The 23607-nt window shown below is 42.4% G+C and overlaps 1 protein-coding gene across 1 annotated transcript in view; it reads right to left on the bottom strand.

Moving 5' to 3' along the window:
* LOC128686206 (uncharacterized) overlaps positions 1-23362 on the bottom strand; it is a 173306-nt gene extending 149944 nt beyond the window's left edge. Inside the window, exons 1-2 of the mRNA XM_053773027.2 lie at positions 23007-23362; positions 1967-2170 (exon numbers count right to left, since the gene is read on the bottom strand). Of these exons, the coding sequence (XP_053629002.2) occupies positions 1967-2170; positions 23007-23362 (560 nt within the window). The remainder of the gene's footprint in view (positions 1-1966; positions 2171-23006) is intronic.
* Positions 23363-23607: the final 245 nt, after the last annotated feature.

Genomic DNA, 23607 nt, shown 5'->3' on the forward strand with positions numbered 1-23607 from the left:
TCACCGTGCGTCACTCACCTCTCTTATCTTTATAACCTCTGTGCATCAGAAGTGATCACTCTTAGCTAATAACAGAGAACACATTATCACGAGGAACGAAGAGAGGCAGCTACTATGAACCAGCTGTCGACAGGTAGCCACTATGAACCAGCTGTCGACATGAGAGAGTCTACCCGGAGAGTATAATTTCAAAAGCGAGGTATACAGTAAGTCCTCACTGAACGTCGTCGATAGGTTCCTGGAAACTGCGACTTTAAGCGAAACGACGTATAACGAAACCACACCTCGCTGTCCATCGTCAAACCTTAAATCTTTTAGTTTTGTTTCTAATGTCACACTTCTCTGTTTTTTGCTGCCATATCGTTTATCGTCGAGCATTTATATAATTATCGTATACTTTACGAATTATTATTATTTTACCGGCCGGGAATAGATTTTTTTTCTCATCAACATTATAACGAAAAAAACGTTATTCGAGGACTTACTGTATATCAAACCACCCCAACCCTCCCATGAGGGGTCAGAATACCGCAGGACACAGGTGGTCACCAGACCATTCTAGGGGTGTGAACCACCACCCCTAGATGGCTCTAACCACCACCACTAAATGGCTCTAACCACCGTGCTTACAGATGGCCCAAGTGATCACAGGTTCAATGTAACACGCACACGCTAGTTCACCCGTGGATTCGTGATGTAACATCGTGGCTTTGTGAAAATTTACGTAAAAGAATGTGGAGGTATATATTAGAGAGAGAGAGAGAGAGAGAGAGAGAGAGAGAGAGAGAGAGAGAGAGAGAGAGAGAGAGAGAGAGAGAGACCCAGGATACCCAGGATAACTCGAGTATGGAACACATTCGTACAGCATAATGATGTCAACGAGATAGTCAGTTGATCAAATGAAAATGCTGGCCCACAGATGGCTCCAACTTCATCCTGTTCCCTACTTGTATGTCTCATAACAATAAAAATGCTTTCAAATGAGCTGATGTAGGTAACAGCTCTTAGCTTGCCAATAAAGTTAGGAATCCTTAACCTGTAAATAGCTTGTCAATAAAGCTAGGGATCCTTAACTTTATCGAACCCTGTGTAAAAAAAAAAAAAAAAAAAAGAGAGAAAGAGAAAGAGAGAGGGAGAGAGAGGAATAGCGACGCAGCCATTTAAATCCTTGATCTAATTCACCACAGACAGACCCCTTTCTCGGATCAAACCTGATTACTTCCCATCCTTCTAGCTAGAACACAACCTCGTCCCGATAATGTTAATGAGTTTCTCCCCATCGATGGCCAGATTATGGGTGAAGGCAGCAAGTATTCATGGGTGCAGTACATTCAGCAGGATAACCCTTATGACTCCGGTTGCCCCTCATACATATACATGTATACACACAAATATTGTGCTCATACATCAATATGCATACACCTGCTAGAAAAGAGGTCATAACTATAAAAGAATACATTCACATGCTTACCAGTCAAACATATGCATGCATATGTATATATATATATGAATTCATGTTCTCCTTTCACTTATGTATAAGCTGAAGAAGATACCAGAAAAGGGGGTCGAAATATACAAATCAATCAGTCAATCTCCCGACCTTCTGTCTCCATAAACAAATCCATAAACTAATCTTCCAACGCCGTCGATCAAGCTAACAGGCAATTAATCCGGGCTGTGGAGGAACTGGTGTTGGTGTGTGATGGAGCCCGCGCCAGGGTCTGGGTCTCACCCTGGGCGATACATTACAAGTGTCCAGGTGACCTTATTAAACACGCTGAGAAAGGGCAACACCTGCTTTAATCTTCGTCGTTAAGTGCTCCTCTCGGAGCAATAAACACAACCTGCGTCAGTACTGAAGCACTGGGCTCCCTGTACTGTGGGGTTCCTGCTTCACCACGTTCGCTTCAGGAATATCTAATCCATCACTCACTGTCAAAATGCAAAATTCTGTGTTTTTGCTTACTGTAATTTGTTTGAAAACGCTAAATATAGGATAACAGAGAATCGATGTTGCTGTAACGGAACATCGATGTTGCTGTAACGGAATATCGATGTTGCTGTAACGGAACATCGATGTTGCTGTAACGGAATATCGATGTTGCTGTAACGGAACATCGATATTGCTGTAACGGAATATCGATGTTGCTGTAACGGAACATCGATGTTGCTGTAACGCAGGATAAATGCTGTACTGTTGACTTACACAACTAGAGTGTTGAGAGAGGTTCTTGCTAAACACGTCTGGGGCCATACAACTTCTAAGGAATAGGTCATCAGGTTTGATCAGTAGAAAGGAAAGATAGTGCCATTTCGTTTGAGTCCTTCGCCATCATCATTGCACCCATTCCCTCTTGAGAATATTATTATTATTATTATTATTTTTATTATTATTATTATTATTATTATTATTATTATTATTATGAAACAGATGTTGATTAAAATGCTTCAACATCTCTTGTTTTGTATTTAATATATTGCCATTTTTTGTGCTGTTTAGTTATCAAGTTAAATGATTTGCTACGCATTAGTTACTTCCGTTTTTTTTTATAGAATTTGGAAGACACTGGTCTTGGTTCCTCATTCAGTCATTTGGTGGAGATCGTGTGTAGAATGTAGAACGAATATGATAACCATATGTAATATCGACAACTTGATAAGTAGGACACATGTGCAATAGTTAGGTATCTTTATCCCTAAACGTTTCGCCTACACAGTAGGCTTCTTCAGTCGAGTACAGACGAAGCAAGAGAAACAGTAGAGATGTAGAGACGATGTAGTCAGTCCATCACCCTTGGAGACGTAGAACGCTGAATTTAGTTATCTTGACTTTGTTTTTGAGTGTGGTCAAGGTCGTGATGGGCAGGAAGTATCCCGAGGTGTGTGCGCCAACCCATCATCCCTAACCCACCTTCACGTGAGATAAGAGAATCAAATCATGCACAGACAAAATCCTGTTGCGGGTGAGAGCTGGTGTGGGGAGAGAACTGTATTTTCATCGTAGGAATTTTGAGGAGAGTGTGATTGCTGCAGCATAGTTTGGTGAGTTCATTCTTCTCCAGGCTGAGGGACTAACCACCTCATATCTCCAAGGTGGAGATTACATCTTCATTTCACTACTACACCTGCTGCCTCTGTATTTGACTGAAGAAGCCTACTGCGTAGGCGAAACGTCTCAACAATAAAGGTACCCAACCGTTGCACATGTGTCTTAATCTTCAACCTGTTGATATTATATACTATCTTCAACCTAACTGTACAGTTTGGTCTAGGTAACGGAGAAGGCCTTACAAGGTAGGGTGGTGCCTTGATCGAAGGAATTGTATCTAACTAATTTACCCCCTATTCCCTAGCTATTGTATACTGTATATTGCAAGAGCTCATCTACTTTAGGCGCCTGGGAGAGTGTAGGGTGCTGCTGCAGGCTTGCTACACCCTCCATATATGTGCAGTCTGTCAGTTTTTTTGTTAGGTCCAAAAAATTGGAGTGGCGGTGAGAGGTGTGTGTGATGTATGGCCATCCAGGGTACACCGAGGCTCATGTGCTGCCATCATAGGTTGTTTCATCACTCTGAGCGTCATGTTTATGGTTAGCACGTACGTTAAACTTATGGCTCTCGCCCGTACGTCAAGCTTATGGTACGTAGGTACGTCAAGCCGGTACGCACGTACGTCAAGCTTATGGTACGCAGGTATGATTAGCATGACGCACGCCAAAGGACAAGTAATGAGTAATGTGAGTACACAGCTCACGCCAGCCCGTCTTCTCCCTCCGTCCGCCCCTGTCTTACTGTCAGTCCCTGTCAGCCCTGGTCTCCTCCCCCCATTAAGCCTGAGCGCATCATCCCGGGTTGGTCAAATAATTTTGTAGTGGGTTTGGGTTTGAAAAGGACTTGCCTAGCATGGGCAAGTAGGCTTGCTGCAGTGTTCCTCTTGTCTTATATACAACGGTAAACACAAGGACTGAACACAAGACACGGATGCAGAACACATTTCGCATCAAGACAACCAGGGCCGGATTAATTAAGAAGTCTCCGGGCCCTAGGCTATTCAGATTGGCGGGGCCCCTTTGAGTTACGGGTAAGCGAAGCGACCCCTTCCAGCTTCGGGGTGGGGGGGGAGGTGGGTCGGTGTGAGCCTGTTTAAGGTCTAATTAAATACATTCTGGCTATTTAGATTAAATTTAATAGGGAAAGTACATCAAGACAACCAAAACCATTTACCAACAGCCATTATAACTATCTTGTTAAATCATGCATTTTAAAGAGAATAAACTCAAGACAGCATAGTATTACTAGATTAGGCTATTAAAGTAGTGACATCATGTACTTATTATATTCAGCATAACCACTACAGCACTATTATTCCCTTTATAAATCACTGACCATTATTGTTATCATTGCATCATGCATAAGACTATCAAATCATATAAACTCAAGAAAGTAAAGAATTGTTTATATTCACAGGCACTTCTTAAATAAACTTTTTCCTGGATTTCATATTGGCAAAATCATCAATTATATTCTGAAAATCAATATTTCTTGTTAGATCAGACTCAATGGTCAACAAGGCTAGGTTACACAATTTGTCTTGGCTCATTGTTGAACGGAGCTGGTTTTTCACTCTTTTCAAAACAGAAAATGAACGTTCTCCTTCACAGTTAGTAGCTGGAAGTGTTAGGTAAAGGCGATACACTATGTCAACATTAGGGAAGGTTTCTGAGATACCTGCATTTCTTAAATGTTTCAAAGCCGCTGAGGGCGCACATTTTTCAGGTGGAGCTTTAATCTGATTCATATACTCAGAAAAATGAACTATTTTTTCAACAAATGTGTCCTGAACATCTGCTGAAAGGTGTTGTTTCAACTTTAATGCAGCTTCTCTCAATTCTGCATCTGGCATAGTAGTAATTTTGAACAGAAATCCAAACTTGTCATTGAGATTCTGGTAGATTTATTTTCTTTTCACCAATTCTGTAATCAGTGAATCCAGAATAACGAAGTATGTAGCTGTCTTACATTTCTGCCTTGGTAGCAACACAATTTCATTGTCTGGCTCTTCAAAATTGCGTTTCCTCTTCCTTGACCGCTGATGATCAGCCCGGTAACTGTAGTCTTTCACCAGCAGTTTAGCTTTCTCTTCAAACATTTCAAAAGCTTCATCATTGCGAAGTGAGCTTACAAATTCCACTAAGCCTGCATAGAGGTTAGCACAAATAGCCATTTCAATTTAAATTTTCTGAAGTGTCTTGTTCGTGGCATTTAACCGTTCCGGTATACAGTCCCAAAGCACACAGAGTAAGGCCAATTCAAAATCTTCCAATTTTGATGCTAAGCTGGCTGCTTCGCTTCTTGTAGCTGCTGTCTGGTCTTCATCCTCTGCTATTTGGATCAAAGCAGAACGTATTTCAGCAAAGCTGTCTTTCAAAGCATGTGTTGCATCATGCTGCGCTGACCACCTTGTTGTTGATAATGATTTGATGACATCTCCATGAATGGTTGACTTGAGTATACTCCACCGATGAGTTGAAGCAGAGAAAAAATTAAAGAGTGCCTGTAAAAGTCCAAAAAATGAAACTGCAGCGACACAACACTCCGCAGCACATGACCCAACAAGATTAAGAGAATGTGCTGAGCAGGGCACATATTCAGCAAGTGGGTTGATTTGCTTGATACGGACTTGCAATCCATTATATTTACCCGACATGTTACTTGCATTGTCGTAGCTCTGGCCACGGCAATCCATAATAGAGAGATCATGTTCAAGCAGAGTATCCAGTACTACATTCATCATTGTTTCTCCATCATGGCCTGAAAGAGGAATGAATTTTATAAAGCGCTCTACAGGCTTACCACTGGAGTCGACAAAGCGAACAATGAATGTCAATTGATCTGTATGTGAAATATCTGGTGTTGAATCTACACTTACTGCAAAGTATTTTGCAGTTTTCACAGCTGCTATGATGTTATTGAGGACCTTCTTAGTCATCAGTTCAATAAATTCATTGCATATAGTAGATGACATGTAAGATACAGTGCCTCTTCCTGCATTCCCAAGGCGTGACACATGATTTGCTAAGAATGGATCGAATTGTGCTAACAGTTCTATGATCCCTAGGAAATTGCCATTGTTTTCCGAACCAAAAACCTCATTTTCTCCACGGAAAGCAAGTCCTCTTAGAGCTAAGAATTTTACAACAGCAACAACTCTTTCTAGAACTTTTCTCCAATAAGTGCGCTCTTTTTCAGTTTGATTTTCCAAATGAGAATCCAATAAGCCTTTTTTCTGTGCACGAAATACACTGGCTAAAATACAGCTCCTGTGAGTGGTGCTGTTTTCATGTTCCTCGAAACGCTTGGAATTTTTCCAGTCATTGAACCCCTGTGTGAAGGTATTTTCTTTGGTAGAAAATAGCTTGCATGCTGAACAGTACACTTTTCCTGAGCTTTCAGAGTATACCATCCATGATCTTTTCACAGTTTCTGAATTTGCAAGCTTCCTATAAAACATAGATGACTTTAAACAACGACGACTTCCATCATCATAAATCCTTGCTGATTTCCTAAAGTCAATGTTCAGAGTTTGACTGAAGTTTTCTGCAATGAAAGCATTACGTAGAGAATCTGGGATTACATTTGGCCATGAGGCAGGATCTTTTAAGACAAATCCTGTGGATGAAATGTCCGTTGAGACATTGAGAGGAGACACAAAAGAAGTAGATGCTGGCTGAGAAATAATGGAGGGAGGGCTTCCTGTATGATCTGACGTATCTGCAGATTCAACTGTACTGGTAACATCAGAAACTGTTTTCGTGAGCATGTCTGTGATCTTTCTGCAGCTTCCTACATCTTTCTTTTTCTGTTCTTCTTCTTGAATTTTCTTCTTTCTTTTCTGTGACCCACTCGCATAAGAACGTCCAACATCACGTTCACGAGATGCCATAATGAGGATGTATCACTGTCTGTAATCATGCATATACAAATTTTTCATTATCAATTACGTATTATTAATTTTTTAATTATTATTAAATTTTTTTTTCTGTTAATTGGGGGGATATGGCCCTTGTAGCCCCCTTTCCTCTGGCTGCGCATCTAAAAATTCAAAACGTTACCAGAAAGGAGTCATATACAGAACTTTTACCATAGATTAGGTTAGTGATTTGGGCTACGAATATTTTACTAATTCATCCTCCTTGATCTCCAATTTACTTAAACAGAAATCATACTGAGTCCAAGAACAATGCACAATGGTATTTATATTACCATTTTCATAACTAAACTAATCATTATGTTTTGCATGATATATGGCCTACCACCATAGATAAGGACATGAGAATTAAAGAATGCAGGGACAATTTTCAGTTTCACCCAACCAACGATTTTCTGATGTGGCTTATGTGTTTCTGGGGAAATATGTAGTAAATTAATTGATGTTCTACATCACTTCCGTCGCAACTTGAAAACTAAGCATTTGCGACGGAAGTGATGTAGAACATCAATCAATTGAGATCTGTTATTGAAATGATAAAGACTTAAAGACAGGACAAAGTGCTTTTAAAACCTACAAACGGAAGTCAGTTTGCGTTTTTAGGTTTTTCTTTATAGTATTTTTACCAAAAATGCGTCTTTACTGGTCCATGCGTCTTTACTGGTCAAGTAACTCTATCAGGTACCTCCCTTAACATTTAGAGGCGAAAACAAACATTTATCCATACACATCAATGTCTATCAACAACACTTCAGTTAATTTGTCACAGTACAAGTCTAGATAACGTGTAATTACTACAGAAAATTGGAGAGGAATCTCCCATACTCACCCATTAGCGGGAAAACACAGCTGTTCTGATGTAAACAAAGGCGTGTTGAGTGTTGCCATCTATGGTTAGGTTTATTTATTTTTATTTTATTTTATTTCATTATTTATTTTTGTTTTGATTAATTTTTAAAAATCAATTTTACTCTCCAAACACTTGAACTTTTTAGGTAGGGACCCCTTTGCACTTACACCATGTGCGCAGTCTTGGATGAGCCCCTGAACCCCTTGGACCGCGGGGCCCCCAAATGCGCGGGGCTCTAGGCAAATGCCTAGTTTGCCTATGCGGTAATCCGGCCCTGAAGACAACATTTCTCTTTGCCTAGAAATTTATCAAGTCGAGTGACCTTGATAAAGTTCAACACAGAGGGAAACGTTTTTTCACTACAGTGCGTCTTTTTACCCATGAAAAAAATGAAGCACTGCAGGAGGCCTACTTACTCATAATGCTGATATGCAATATACTGGAAAACTGAGACACTTATGCAATATATGGGAATTTTTATTAAGGAAACGTTTCGCCACACAGTGGCTTCATCAGTCTAATACAAAGTAGAAGTTGGTAAGGAGAGGAGGAGTTTGAGGTAATCAGTCCCTCAGCCTGGAATCGATGCGTTCAGTCCATCACTCTTATAGAAAGTAATGCATATGGCCGGAGTGATGGGCTGAATTTGTCGATTCCAGGCTGAGGGACTGATTACCTCAAACTCCTCCTCTCCTTATCATCTTCTACTTTGTATTAGACTGATGAAGCCACTGTCTGGCGAAATGTTTCCTTAATAAAAATTCCCATATGTTCCATAAGTGTCTCAATCTTCAACTTGTCGGTATCAAAACCATTTACCACACACGAAAACTGGTATGGTGATATCTAAAAGGTGTGGTAGAAACCACTTACTTACAGTTTTGGACATTTAAAATCTCTGCATTAGGACTGAGGAAGCCACGAGTGGCGAGACGTTTCCTCTAATATCCTAAAGTGTACATGAATATCCTTATCCACAAGATACATGTGCAACACTTGGGCGTCGTTAGTGCCGTAATGATTCACCAGTGGAACGCTGGTGAATGTTTACTGGAGGGTGATCAGTCCCTTAATCATGGTAAGATGAAGGGACTGATCACCCTCCAGTGATCACTCTTGGTAGGATGTAGGGACTGATCACCCTCCAGTGATCACTCTTGGTAGGATGAAGGGACTGATCACCCTCCAGTGATCACTCTTGGTAGGATGAAGGGACTGATCACCCTCCAGTGATCACTCTTGGTAGGATGAAGGGACTGATCACCCTCCAGTGATCACTCTTGGTAGGATGTAGGGACTGATCACCCTCCAGTGATCACTCTTGGTAGGATGAAGGGACTGATCACCCTCCAGTGATCACTCTTGGTAGGATGTAGGGACTGATCACCCTCCAGTGATCACTCTTGGTAGGATGAAGGGACTGATCACCCTCCAGTGATCACTCTTGGTAGGATGAAGGGACTGATCACCCTCCAGTGATCACTCTTGGTAGGATGAAGGGACTGATCACCCTCCAGTGATCACTCTTGGTAGGATGAAGGGACTGATCACCCTCCAGTGATCACTCTTGGTAGGATGAAGGGACTGATCACCCTCCAGTGATCACTCTTGGTAGGATGAAGGGACTGATCACCCTCCAGTGATCACTCTTGGTAGGATGAAGGGACTGATCACCCTCCAGTGATCACTCTTGGTAGGATGAAGGGACTGATCACCCTCCAGTGATCACTCTTGGTAGGATGAAGGGACTGATCAAGTCTCTCCCTGGGTCAGCCGGTCCGTGGGTAATCACGACACATGTGTAACAACACTTTGGTTTGATAAATGGTTTGGAGAACCGACAAGTTAGTAAATTAGGGACTTGGGTATGTTTACTGTGGAAATGTTTCACCACAGTGGCTTCATCAGTCCTATACAGAGAAGAATGATTGAAGATCAAAAGGACTCACGAAACCGTAATGACACGATTGTAAACAAACCATACCACGGGTGGGTATAGAACTCGCGATCAGAGTTATAAAGCTCCAGACCGACGAGGTAGCATTTGTGGTCACAGTGGTGCCTATGCTAACCTTCCTATGGTGTATAACTATACCTAGGTGGCCCGGTGGCCTGGTGGCTAAAGCTCCCGCTTCACACACGGAGGGCCCGGGTTCGATTCCCGGCGGGTGGAAACATTTCGACACGTTTCCTTACACCTGTTGTCCTGTTCACCTAGCAGCAAATAGGTACCTGGGTGTTAGTCGACTGGTGTGGGTCGCATCCTGGGGGACAAGATTAAGGACCCCAATGGAAATAAGTTAGACAGTCCTCGATGACGCACTGACTTTCTTGGGTTATCCTGGGTGGCTAACCATCCGGGGTTAAAAATCCGAACGAAATCTTATCTTATCTTATCTTATCTAGTTGGACGAATCTTATTGTAGCTAGCTGGTCCAGTGGCTAGCTCGTCGGTCTGGAGTTTTAAGACTCTCTGATCGCGGGTTCTATTCCCTATAAACCCCAACAACAGCAAGGAGGATTCTGGGTTCGATACAGCGTACGCTGTCAGTGGCCCTATAAACCCCAACAACAGCAAGGAGGATTCTGGGTTCGATACAGCGTACGCTGTCAGTGGCCCTATAAACCCCAACAACAGCAAGGAGGATTCTGGGTTCGATACAGCGTACGCTGTCAGTGGCCCTATAAACCCCAACAACAACAAGGAGGATTCTGGGCTCGCAAGTAACCTACTTTTTACCCTCCCCCCTCATTTGGTACGAGCATAATGTCCTACTTTGCTTCACGACTCACTCGTTATCATCTTGATGTTGATAAGCTAGGTAGCTGACTCGGGTGCAGATGCCTGACTAATGGTGGACATTTTTTACTTATTAATTTTAATTAACAGGTCGATTTTATCACTGGAAGCATCATAGTGTGTGCTTTTTCTGCTGCCACGACCGAGTCATGTTCAATTAGGGTGATGTGATATGGATGAATGGGCTTTTTCTCCCCTCTCGCTTAAAATAAACATCGGGGCCCGTCAGCAGAGCGTCGTCAGTTCTGGAAAACTTTAAACACAAATGCAGTATAATGAGATCCTTTATTAATAACGTTTCGCCCACACAGTGGGCTTTATCAAGTCACAAACAGATCTACCTGGGTGAAGAGTACGTGAGTATATATATAGCGTGGAGAGTCAGGTGGAGAATGCTGGGTAGGCTGGATTCGTGTAGGTATTTTATACCTTGTACCTCCACCGTCGTTGGATTCTGACTGGCTGCTCCTGGTTACTGGGTGAACAGATGCGTCTAGAGACAGACATACATAAAACATGGCCAGCCGACCCATCAATCACCTAATAGAGGGTATAATTGGTCATTATACTCACAAGTAAAAACAAGAGAAGGCTTGAACGCATGTGAATATGTTAATACCTTGGACGAACTAAACAATTTGTCCACGCCTGTGTATGGACCGCCCAGAGGCAGATACACTAGCAGAGGTCAAGAGAAAATTCAAAGGGGAAAAAGTGTGTTTCCCACTTAACAACCGGGGTAAAGATGATACACTCAAAACTCAGGTTTAAACCATCTATTAGACGAGGTGTTTACAGTCAATAAAATTTCGCGATGTGATAAGTGGCTTAGAAAACCGACCTTGACTTGGTTCTTGCCAGTAGGGAAACACTAATTAATAATCTTGAGGTTAATGATGAGCTTGGGGAGAGTGATCACAAATCACTCAGTTTTAACATATCATGGAATTCCCCTAATAATGGCAATCAAGTCTCCGTCCCTGACTTTCGCTTGGCTGATTTCATAGGACTGAAAAATTACTTAGGTGGGCTGAACTGGAATGACCTGACTAGGGGTCAGGTAGGTGGTGATGGTTGCCGATATGATGCTTTCCAGGGCATAGTTCTAGCTGCTCAGTCAAATTATGTTCCAAATAGGGAAATCAGATCAAACAAAAATGATCCTAAATGGATGAACAATAGATTAAAATATCTGATTGGTCAAAAGAGAGGCATATATAGGCAAATCAAAAGAGGAGAGGGGCAATTAAGAAATCGATATATTCAGTTAAAGAGAGAAATAAAAAAGGGAATTAGAAAAGCAAAAAGAGATTATGAGGTTAAAGTTGCAAGAGAATCGAAGACTAACCCAAAAGGATTCTTTCAGGTATACAGAAGTAAGATCAGGGACAAGATAGGCCCACTCAAAAGTTCCTCGGGTCAGCTCACTGACAGTGATAAGGAAATGTGTAGAATTTTTAACACATACTTCCTCTCAGTTTTTACACAGGAGGATACCAGTGATATTCCAGTAATGATAAATTATGTAGAACAGGACGATAATAAACTGTGCACTATTAGGGTCACAAGTGACATGGTCCTTAGGCAAATAGATAAATTAAAACCTAACAAATCCCCAGGCCCTGATGAACTGTATGCAAGGGTTCTAAAGGAATGTAAAGAGGAGCTTAGCACACCTTTGGCTAATCTTTTCAACATATCACTACAAACTGGCATGGTGCCAGATAAGTGGAAAATGGCAAATGTGATACCTATTTTCAAAACAGGTGACAGGTCCTTAGCTTCGAACTATAGACCAATAAGCCTAACCTCCATAGTGGGAAAATTTATGGAATCAATAATTGCCGAGGCAGTTCGTAGCCACCTTGAAAAGCATAAATTAATCAACGAATCTCAGCATGGTTTTACAAAGGGACGTTCCTGCCTTACGAATTTATTAACTTTTTTCACTAAGGTATTTGAGGAGGTAGATCATGGTAACGAATATGATATTGTGTATATGGACTTCAGTAAGGCTTTTGACAGGGTCCCACATCAGAGACTATTGAGGAAAATTAAAGCACATGGAATAGGAGGAGAAATTTTTTCCTGGATAGAGGCATGGTTGACAAATAGGCAGCAGAGAGTTTGCATAAATGGGGAGAAATCAGAGTGGGGAAGCGTCACGAGCGGTGTTCCACAGGGGTCAGTGTTGGGCCCCCTGCTGTTCACAATCTACATAAACGACATAGATGAGGGCATAAAGAGCGACATCGGCAAGTTTGCCGATGACACCAAAATAGGCCGTCGAATTCATTCTGACGAGGACATTCGAGCACTCCAGGAAGATTTGAATAGACTGATGCAGTGGTCGGAGAAGTGGCAGATGCAGTTTAATATAGACAAATGCAAAGTTCTAAATGTTGGACAGGACAATAACCATGCCACATATAAACTAAATAATGTAGATCTTAATATTACGGATTGCGAAAAAGATTTAGGAGTTCTGGTTAGCAGTAATCTGAAACCAAGACAACAGTGCATAAGTGTTCGCAATAAAGCTAATAGAATCCTTGGCTTCATATCAAGAAGCATAAATAATAGGAGTCCTCAGGTTGTTCTTCAACTCTATACATCCTTGGTTAGGCCTCATTTAGATTATGCTGCACAGTTTTGGTCACCGTATTACAGAATGGATATAAATTCTCTGGAAAATGTACAAAGGAGGATGACAAAGATGATCCCATGTATCAGAAACCTTCCCTATGAGGATAGACTAAGGGCCCTGAAACTGCACTCTCTAGAAAGACGTAGAATTAGGGGGGATATGATTGAGGTTTATAAGTGGAAGACAGGAATAAATAAAGGGGATGTAAATAGTGTGCTGATAATATCTAGCCTAGACAGGACTCGCAGCAATGGTTTTAAGTTGGAAAAATTCAGATTCAGGAGGGATATAGGAAAGTACTGGTTTGGTAATAGAGTTGTGGATGAGTGGAACAAACTCCCAAGTACCGTTATAGAGGCCAGAACGTTGTGTAGCTTTAAAAATAGGTTGGATAAATACATGAGTAGATGTGGGTGGGTGTGAGTTAGACCTGATAGCTTGTGCTAACGGGTCGGTTGCCGTGTTCCTCCCTTGAGTCAATGTGACCTGACCTGACTAGGTTGGGTGCATTGGCTTAAGCCGGTAGGGACTTGGACCTGCCTCGCATGGGCCAGTAGGCCTTCTGCAGTGTTCCTTCGTTCTTATGTTCTTATGTTCTTATGAGACGTTGTGCAACATTTGGGTATCTTTATGTTTCGTCATCAATCCAATACAAAGAAGAATGGTAGAAAAACAGGAGTAGTTTGAGATAATGAGTCCCTTAGCCTGGAATCAATGTGTTCAGTCCAGCAGTCTTGAACAGTGAACGTATATCAAAATGGTATACAATACCGACAGGTTGTTAGGTAAGACACATATGCAACAGTTAGACAACTTTATTCCGAAACGTTTCGCCTACACAGTAGGCTTCTTCAGTCGAATACAGAAAGTAGGCAGGAACAGTAGAGATGTGAAGACGATGTAATCAGTCCATCACCCTTAAAGTCGTAGAATTTGAGGTTGTCAGTCCCTCGGCCTGGAGAAGTTCAGTTCCATAGTCAGGAACTATCTGATAGTTCCTGACTATGGAACTGAACTTCTCCAGGCCGAGGGACTGACAACCTCAAATTCTACGACTTTAAGGGTGATGGACTGATTACATCGTCTTCACATCTCTACTGTTCCTGCCTACTTTCTGTATATGGAAATCTTTATTCAGGAAACGTTTCGCCACACAGTGGCTTCATCAGTCCAATACAAAGAGGAAGGCGTAAGGAGAGGAGGAGAATGAGGTAATCAGTCCCTCAACCTGGAGTCGATGTGTTCAGTCCATCAATCTGAACACATCGACTCCAGGTTGAGGGACTGATTACCTCATTCTCCTCCTCTCCTTACGCCTTCCTCTTTGTATTGGACTGATGAAGCCACTGTGTGGCGAAACGTTTCCTGAATAAAGATTTCCATATGCTGCATAAGTGTCTCAATCTTCAACTTGTCGGTTTTTCAAACCATTCATCACTACTTTCTGTATTCGACTGAAGAAGCCTACTGTGTAGGCGAAACGTTTCGGAATAAAGTTGTCTAACTGTTGCATATGTGTCTTACCTAACAACCAGTGAACGTATAGCATATGCTGGGAGAAGTGGCTTATAAACCACTTCTCCCAGCATATGCTATACTTTCTTTAAGACTGATGGACTCAACACATCGATTCTAGGCTAAGGGATTGATTACTTCAAACTCCTGTTTTTTCTACCGTTCTTCTTTGTATAGGACTGATGAAGCCACTGTGTGGCCAAACGTTTCTTCAATAAAGAAACCCAAGCGTTGCGCAAGTGTCTCATTCTTCAAGATTTCGCGAGTTGGACACACTCTGAAGCCCTGAAGAAAGCGACGGTATTAAACATGAAATAAAATTCTCAAGTGTTTACTGACGCTGATCTTAGTAATATGATGACCCATAGTTGGAGCTTTTGATCATCTGACCGAGGCCTTCCACTGGCTTACTAGTCCACCCCTTTAAAAATTATGGTTACGATTATAACCATTTTTTATTCAGACAAAGTATAGCTGTCGTAGAGGAGATAGAGTAAATTTGCAAACTCCAGTAATTATATATATCAGACGGAACGCCACCAAGGTAATCTGTAACGGCAAACAGATTCTTACAAATAGGTAATTGTACACACACACACACACACACACACACATATATACACTCACACACACACACACACACACACACACACACACACACACACACACACACACACACACACACACTGACGTATCATCTGTCAGCGAAAAACACTCTGAACAATGCTCTTCTCCAGACTGAGGGACTGACCACCTCAAAACTTTAAGGGTGATGGACTGATTACATCGTCTTCAAGTATCTTCTGCTTCTATCAACTTTTCTGTACTCGACTGAAGAAGCCTACTGTGTAGGCGAAACGTTTCAAAATAAAGATACCTAACTGTTGCATATGTGTCTTACCTAACAATCTGTCGGTATTTCATACCATTTTAATGTTCATTCTGTCAGACACTGCAACACAAGGGTATCTTGGTACAGACCTTCTACTTCGACAACCTCTACTAGTGAGAACGGCTGGGTTTGAGAAGGACCTGCCCTCCCAAATCAACCTACGTCTCACCTGGCACTATATAAGGCCCGATTCTGTCACTTCAACTTCATATTGTTTCAGACAACGGAACAATGCTCTTCTCCAGACTGAGGGACTGACCACCTCAAAACTTTAAGGGTGATGGACTGATTACATCGTCTTCAAGTATCTTCTGCTTCTATCAACTTTTCTGTACTCGACTGAAGAAGCCTACTGTGTAGGCGAAACGTTTCAAAATAAAGATACCTAACTGTTGCATATGTGTCTTACCTAACAATCTGTCGGTATTTCATACCATTTTAATGTTCATTCTGTCAGACACTGCAACACAAGGGTATCTTGGTACAGACCTTCTACTTCGACAACCTCTACTAGTGAGAACGGCTGGGTTTGAGAAGGACCTGCCCTCCCAAATCAACCTACGTCTCACCTGGCACTATATAAGGCCCGATTCTGTCACTTCAACTTCATATTGTTTCAGACAACGGAACAATGCTCTTCTCCAGACTGAGGGACTGACCACCTCAAAACTTTAAGGGTGATGGACTGATTACATCGTCTTCAAGTATCTTCTGCTTCTATCAACTTTTCTGTACTCGACTGAAGAAGCCTACTGTGTAGGCGAAACGTTTCAAAATAAAGATACCTAACTGTTGCATATGTGTCTTACCTAACAATCTGTCGGTATTTCATACCATTTTAATGTTCATTCTGTCAGACACTGCAACACAAGGGTATCTTGGTACAGACCTTCTACTTCGACAACCTCTACTAGTGAGAACGGCTGGGTTTGAGAAGGACCTGCCCTCCCAAATCAACCTACGTCTCACCTGGCACTATATAAGGCCCGATTCTGTCACTTCAACTTCATATTGTTTCAGACAACGGAACAATGCTCTTCTCCAGACTGAGGGACTGACCACCTCAAAACTTTAAGGGTGATGGACTGATTACATCGTCTTCAAGTATCTTCTGCTTCTATCAACTTTTCTGTACTCGACTGAAGAAGCCTACTGTGTAGGCGAAACGTTTCAAAATAAAGATACCTAACTGTTGCATATGTGTCTTACCTAACAATCTGTCGGTATTTCATACCATTTTAATGTTCATTCTGTCAGACACTGCAACACAAGGGTATCTTGGTACAGACCATCTACTTCGACAACCTCTACTAGTGAGAACGGCTGGGTTTGAGAAGGACCTGCCCTCCCAAATCAACCTACGTCTCACCTGGCACTATATAAGGCCCGATTCTGTCACTTCAACTTCATATTGTTTCAGACAACGGAACAATGCTCTTCTCCAGACTGAGGGACTGACCACCTCAAAACTTTAAGGGTGATGGACTGATTACATCGTCTTCAAGTATCTTCTGCTTCTATCAACTTTTCTGTACTCGACTGAAGAAGCCTACTGTGTAGGCGAAACGTTTCAAAATAAAGATACCTAACTGTTGCATATGTGTCTTACCTAACAATCTGTCGGTATTTCATACCATTTTAATGTTCATTCTGTCAGACACTGCAACACAAGGGTATCTTGGTACAGACCATCTACTTCGACAACCTCTACTAGTGAGAACGGCTGGGTTTGAGAAGGGACCTGCCCTCCCAAATCAACCTACGTCTCACCTGGCACTATATAAGGCCCGATTCTGTCACTTCAACTTCATATTGTTTCAGACAACGGAACAATGCTCTTCTCCAGACTGAGGGACTGACCACCTCAAAACTTTAAGGGTGATGGACTGATTACATCGTCTTCAAGTATCTTCTGCTTCTATCAACTTTTCTGTACTCGACTGAAGAAGCCTACTGTGTAGGCGAAACGTTTCAAAATAAAGATACCTAACTGTTGCATATGTGTCTTACCTAACAATCTGTCGGTATTTCATACCATTTTAATGTTCATTCTGTCAGACACTGCAACACAAGGGTATCTTGGTACAGACCATCAACTTCGACAACCTCTACTAGTGAGAACGGCTGGGTTTGAGAGGGACCTGCCCTCCCAAATCAACCTACGTCTCACCTGGCACTATATAAGGCCCGATTCTGTCACTTCAACTTCATATTGTTTCAGACAACGGAACAATGCTCTTCTCCAGACTGAGGGACTGACCACCTCAAAACTTTAAGGGTGATGGACTGATTACATCGTCTTCAAGTATCTTCTGCTTCTATCAACTTTTCTGTACTCGACTGTAACTGAAGAAGCCTACTGTGTAGGCGAAACGTTTCAAAATAAAGATACCTAACTGTTGCATATGTGTCTTACCTAACAATCTGTCGGTATTTTATACCATTTTAATGTTCAGCTTGTGCCTTAAGTCTGCAATCTCGGATGAAGAAAGATGGGAATTGAAGACGTGTAAAGGCTTGTGTTATGTAAGTGCATTCTTCTTCTAGAAAACAAGGGCTGGAGATGCGAAGAGCTCTCAAGAAGAGGCCAATGAGGACTCCTCTCTTAGTGCGGGTGTCTTGGTGTGAATAAAAGTGTATAAGATCGTCCTTGTTGGTAGGTTTTCTATACACTTTGAAGAGAAGTTTGTCACTGTCGGGAGATCTGCACAGTAGAACGTCGAGGAAAGGAAGTTTGCCATCATTTTCGAGTTCAAGTGTAAACTTTATTGATGGTTCAACTGCATTGATCTTGTTGAGAAGGGCCTGGATATTGAGACGTCTCGGATAGAAAACCAATATATCATCAACGTATCTTAGCCAGGTAACGGTGTTGGGAATGAGGGTGCTGAATTTCTCTGTCTCCAGGTTTTCCATGAAGAGGTTGGCAAGCACAGCACTGAGCGGGCTGCCCATTGCCATCCCAAAGCACTGTTTGTAAGAGTTGTCCTGATACTTGAAGAAGTTGAAATTAGCACAAAGTTCCACTAGATTGATGAAGTCTAGAAGAGGTAAAGGGAGGTCGTGGTTTTCAGTGAGCCTCTGTCTCAGAATGTTGATTGCAGCGTCAGTAGGAACGTTGGTGAAGAGGGCTGTGATATCGAAGGAAGCCATGCTTTTGTTTTTGACATTCAGGTTGGAAATTCGGGAGAGAAGGTCACCTGAGTGCTTGAGGTGGGCTTGACTGATAGTGCCCAGAAGCGCTGAAAGGTATTTGGCAAGGTGGCCGGCTAGTCTGTGTGGTGCACTCCCTATGCCCGAAGTGATAGGCCGTAGTGGGATGCCAGGTTTGTGTGTCTTAGGAAAGCCATACAGACGTGCTGGTTTCGGTTGACCTGGTAAAAGTTTAAGTAGTTTTTTGCCGTGTTCTGATTTTCGTAAGATGCTACGAGCCTTTTGAAGAAAAGTCTGGGAACTTTGAAGTAGCACTGATTCTGATACAGGCTGGTATGTGTTGACATCGTTGAGAAGATTTAAAACTTTATTGTTGTAGTCGACAGTGTTGAGTAAAGGTATTTGGCAAGGTGGCCGGCTAGTCTGTGTGGTGCACTCCCTATGCCCGAAGTGATAGGCCGTAGTGGGATGCCAGGTTTGTGTGTCTTAGGAAAGCCATACAGACGTGCTGGTTTCGGTTGACCTGGTAAAAGTTTAAGTAGTTTTTTGCCGTGTTCTGATTTTCGTAAGATGCTACGAGCCTTTTGAAGAAAAGTCTGGGAACTTTGAAGTAGCACTGATTCTGATACAGGCTGGTATGTGTTGACATCGTTGAGAAGATTTAAAACTTTATTGTTGTAGTCGACAGTGTTGAGTAAAGGTATTTGGCAAGGTGGCCGGCTAGTCTGTGTGGTGCACTCCCTATGCCCGAAGTGATAGGCCGTAGTGGGATGCCAGGTTTGTGTGTCTTAGGAAAGCCATACAGACGTGCTGGTTTCGGTTGACCTGGTAAAAGTTTAAGTAGTTTTTTGCCGTGTTCTGATTTTCGTAAGATGCTACGAGCCTTTTGAAGAAAAGTCTGGGAACTTTGAAGTAGCACTGATTCTGATACAGGCTGGTATGTGTTGACATCGTTGAGAAGATTTAAAACTTTATTGTTGTAGTCGACAGTGTTGAGTAACACCACACCACCTCCTTTATCAGCGGTTGTAATAAGAACATAAGAACATAAGAAAGGAGGAACACTGCAGCAGGCCTGTTGACCCATACTAGGCAGGTCCTTTACAATTCATCCCACTAACAAACATTTGACCCACCCAATTTTCAATGCTACCCAAGAAATAAGCTCTGATGTGCAAGTCCCACTCAAATCCAACCCCTCCCACTCATGTACTTATCCAACCTAAATTTGAAACTACCCAAAGTCCTAGCCTCAATAACCCAACTAGGTAGACTGTTCCACTCATCAACTACCCTATTTCCAAACCAATACTTGCCTATGTCCTTTCTAAATCTAAACTTATCTAATTTAAATCCATTACTGCGGGTTCTCTCTTGGAGAGATATCCTCAAGACCTTGTTAATATCCCCTTTATTAACACCTATCTTCCATTTATACACTTCGATCAGGTCTCCCCTCATTCTTCGTCTAACAAGTGAATGTAACTTAAGAGTCTTCAATCTTTCTTCATAAGGAAGATTTCTAATGCTATGTATTAATTTAGTCATCCTACGCTGAATGTTTTCTAACGAATTTATGTCCATTCTGTAATATGGAGACCAGAATTGAGCTGCATAATCTAGGTGAGGCCTTACTAATGATGTATAAAGCTGCAGTATGACCTCTGGACTTCTGTTGCTTACACTTCTTGATATAAATCCCAGTAATCTATTTGCCTTATTACGTACGCTTAGGCATTGCTGTCTTCAACGTAATGACGATACCATCGTTGTAGGCGAGACAGGCAGAGATCTTGCAGTCCGCTTGAATGAGCATCGAAATGCCTCTAACAGAGACGATGTAAGGTACGCCTGTGTCCTCCACAGAGACTCCACGGGACATTAGATGAACTGGAATGAGGCACAACTCGTTCTCACCGAACCAGACCTCAGACGCCGACGGTGCCTAGAAGCCTCACTAATCGCCGTCACCGACACTATAGAACGCAACACTGGAAACTACAAAATTTCAAAAACATTGGCATACATGATACTTAAGCACCACCAATCCAACAACACAGGAGTCACATGATTTCATCGTCTACCCGTCCTCATCATAGGCAGAGGTTGTTTTGATAAGGACCTGCCTCGCATGGGCCAGTAGGCCTTCTACAGTGTTCCTCCATTCTTATGTTCTTATGACATTCCTCAGGTCACATGCGTCACACCTCACTCTCCGCCTATATATATAATGCCTTTCTACCTCTGTATGTTAGAACTGACCAGAAGAGTGCTTGAACAGCATATGTCGCATCATTGTAGAAACCTTTCTCCCTCGGGAGCCAGAGACGGGTCATCGCAAGATTGAGACCCGTGCCAGGACTACGGTCTTGGCGAACATTATACATACACATCTGTATGTTAGAAGTGATCAATGTCCCAGGACCGAAACGTTTTCTAATAAATATGTCATAGTGTTTGCTTACGTGTCTTTCTAAACCATCAATCCGGTACAGAGAAGAATGGTTGAAGACCAGAAGGTGTCTAACTCTTGAGTTTTTTTAAAACACAATGGTACCCGACTGTCCAACAGAACAAATTTCCGGAACTTGAACTAACGACGACGGAGAAGCAAATGATCACTACGTACAAAAAACTTCGAAGCATCAACAGGAACATCATTTGGAGGCGGTACAACAAGCCTTCCTTTTGTACTGCAAACAACAGGTCTATTATTTGGACAACAGACAAGCCTATTATTTAGACAGCAGATAAAAAAATTATCATTTATGCAATAGCCAACTTGTCGGTACTGTACACCATTATTCTATTCATGCCATAATCACATTCACAATAGACAAAAGCTCAGCACATGGACACGACAAGACTGAAAAAACTGAGTAAGACTCGTGATCAAAGACTTTAATTGAAATCTTCTGGTCCTGGGACCTCGTTCAGACCAACGGTAACCAGGGTCCAAGAAACACAGACAGGTCTGGAATGAACAACTGTTATATCTGGTCAAGCCTCGTGCGTGTGTGTGTGTGTGTGTGTGTGTGTGTGTGTGTGTGTGTGTGTGTGTGTGTGTGTGTGTGTGTGTGTGTGTGTTTGGTCGAGGGGTATGCACTCACGAGCCGGTATTTATATTCCTCAGGGCTTATACATCAATAATCTCACACAGAACAATCACTCGTCTGTCTGATTTTCTGTCTGTCTGTCTGTCTCTCTGTCTGTCTGTCTGTCTGTCTGTCTGTCTCTCTCTCTCTCTCTCTCTCTCTCTCTCTCTCTCTCTCTCTCTCTCTCTCTCTCTCTCTCTCTCTCTCAATCTCTGCTGGAAAAAGAAAATCTCTTCAGATTCCAGCGATTACCATTCTATGTTTATTCAGATGTACTTAAGTTGGTGTCTCCTCCCTAGCACGCCCACTGCTGATAGTTACCGCCTTGTGTCCTGACCTCTCTCTCTCACACACCCTTTCCACACACCCTTCCCACACACCCTTCCTACACAACCCTCCAACAAACCTCCTCCACATACTTTATTTCCACAGGGGGCGTTGACCCCCGGAACTCTCTCCAGGTAAACTCCAGGTACATAATACAACTTATACAGACCATAGCTGACATCAGTGACATACTACAGAAAGACCCTTGTTATGCAGCTTATTTTGGGCAAATTAGGTTAATTTTGTTCCCAGGATGCGACCTACAGCAGTCAGCTAACACCCAGGTACCTATTTACTGATAGGTGAACAGGGACAGCAGGTGTCTTTAGGAAACACGCCCAAATGCTTCTACCTCTATCTGGGATCGAACTACGAACCTCAATGTTTGAGCCGAGTGCGCTACCAACCGAGCTACGGGATAAATTTAGGCTTAGAGAGGATGTAGGTAAGCTAACAGGTCAGTCTGTGTTTCTCGTATTGAGAAAAACACTTCATTGAAAAACTGCAATTATTATCTTATGCCTTTATTTATAACTTTATTATTATTATTATTATTATTATTATTATTATTATTATTATTATTATTAATTTAGCGCTTCCCACAAGGATGAGATAAGGACCAGAAGGCTGATACATAGACCAGGAGGCTGACACGTGGACCAGAAGGGTGACACGTGGACCAGAAGGCTGACACGTGGACCAGAAAGGTGACACACGGACCAGAAGGGTGACACACGGACCAGAAGGGTGACACACGGACCAGAAGGGTGACACGTGGACCAGAAGGGTGACACATGGACCAGAAGGCTGACACATGAACCAGAAGGCTGACACATGGACCAGAAGGCTGACACATGAACCAGAAGGCTGACACATGGATCAGAAGGCTGACACATGAACCAGAAGGCTGACACATGAACCAGAAGGCTGACACATGAACCAGAAGGCTGACACATGAACCAGAAGGCTGACACATGGACCAGAAGGCTGACACATGGACCAGAAGGCTGACACATGGATCAGAAGGCTGACACATGAACCAGAAGGCTGACACATGAACCAGAAGGCTGACACATGAACCAGAAGGCTGACACATGAACCAGAAGGCTGACACATGGACCAGAAGGCTGACACATGGACCTTCTCTTGCTTTTTTTGTAACACATTACATACCATTTTTACGTTTTTCTGTCTGTTGTTTACTCTATTCTGCATTTCTTTCTTTCTCTCTCTCTCTCTCTCTCTCTCTCTCTCTCTCTCTCTTCTGAGATTCTTCTTCTAGAAATAACAAGCGTAGCGTGAACAGGTAATTAGCGAAACCTGGTCTTACCTGACACCGAG

The sequence above is a fragment of the Cherax quadricarinatus genome, chromosome 9, assembly GCF_038502225.1.
Source record: "Cherax quadricarinatus isolate ZL_2023a chromosome 9, ASM3850222v1, whole genome shotgun sequence".
In the NCBI taxonomy this organism is placed as follows: Eukaryota; Metazoa; Arthropoda; class Malacostraca; order Decapoda; family Parastacidae; genus Cherax; species Cherax quadricarinatus.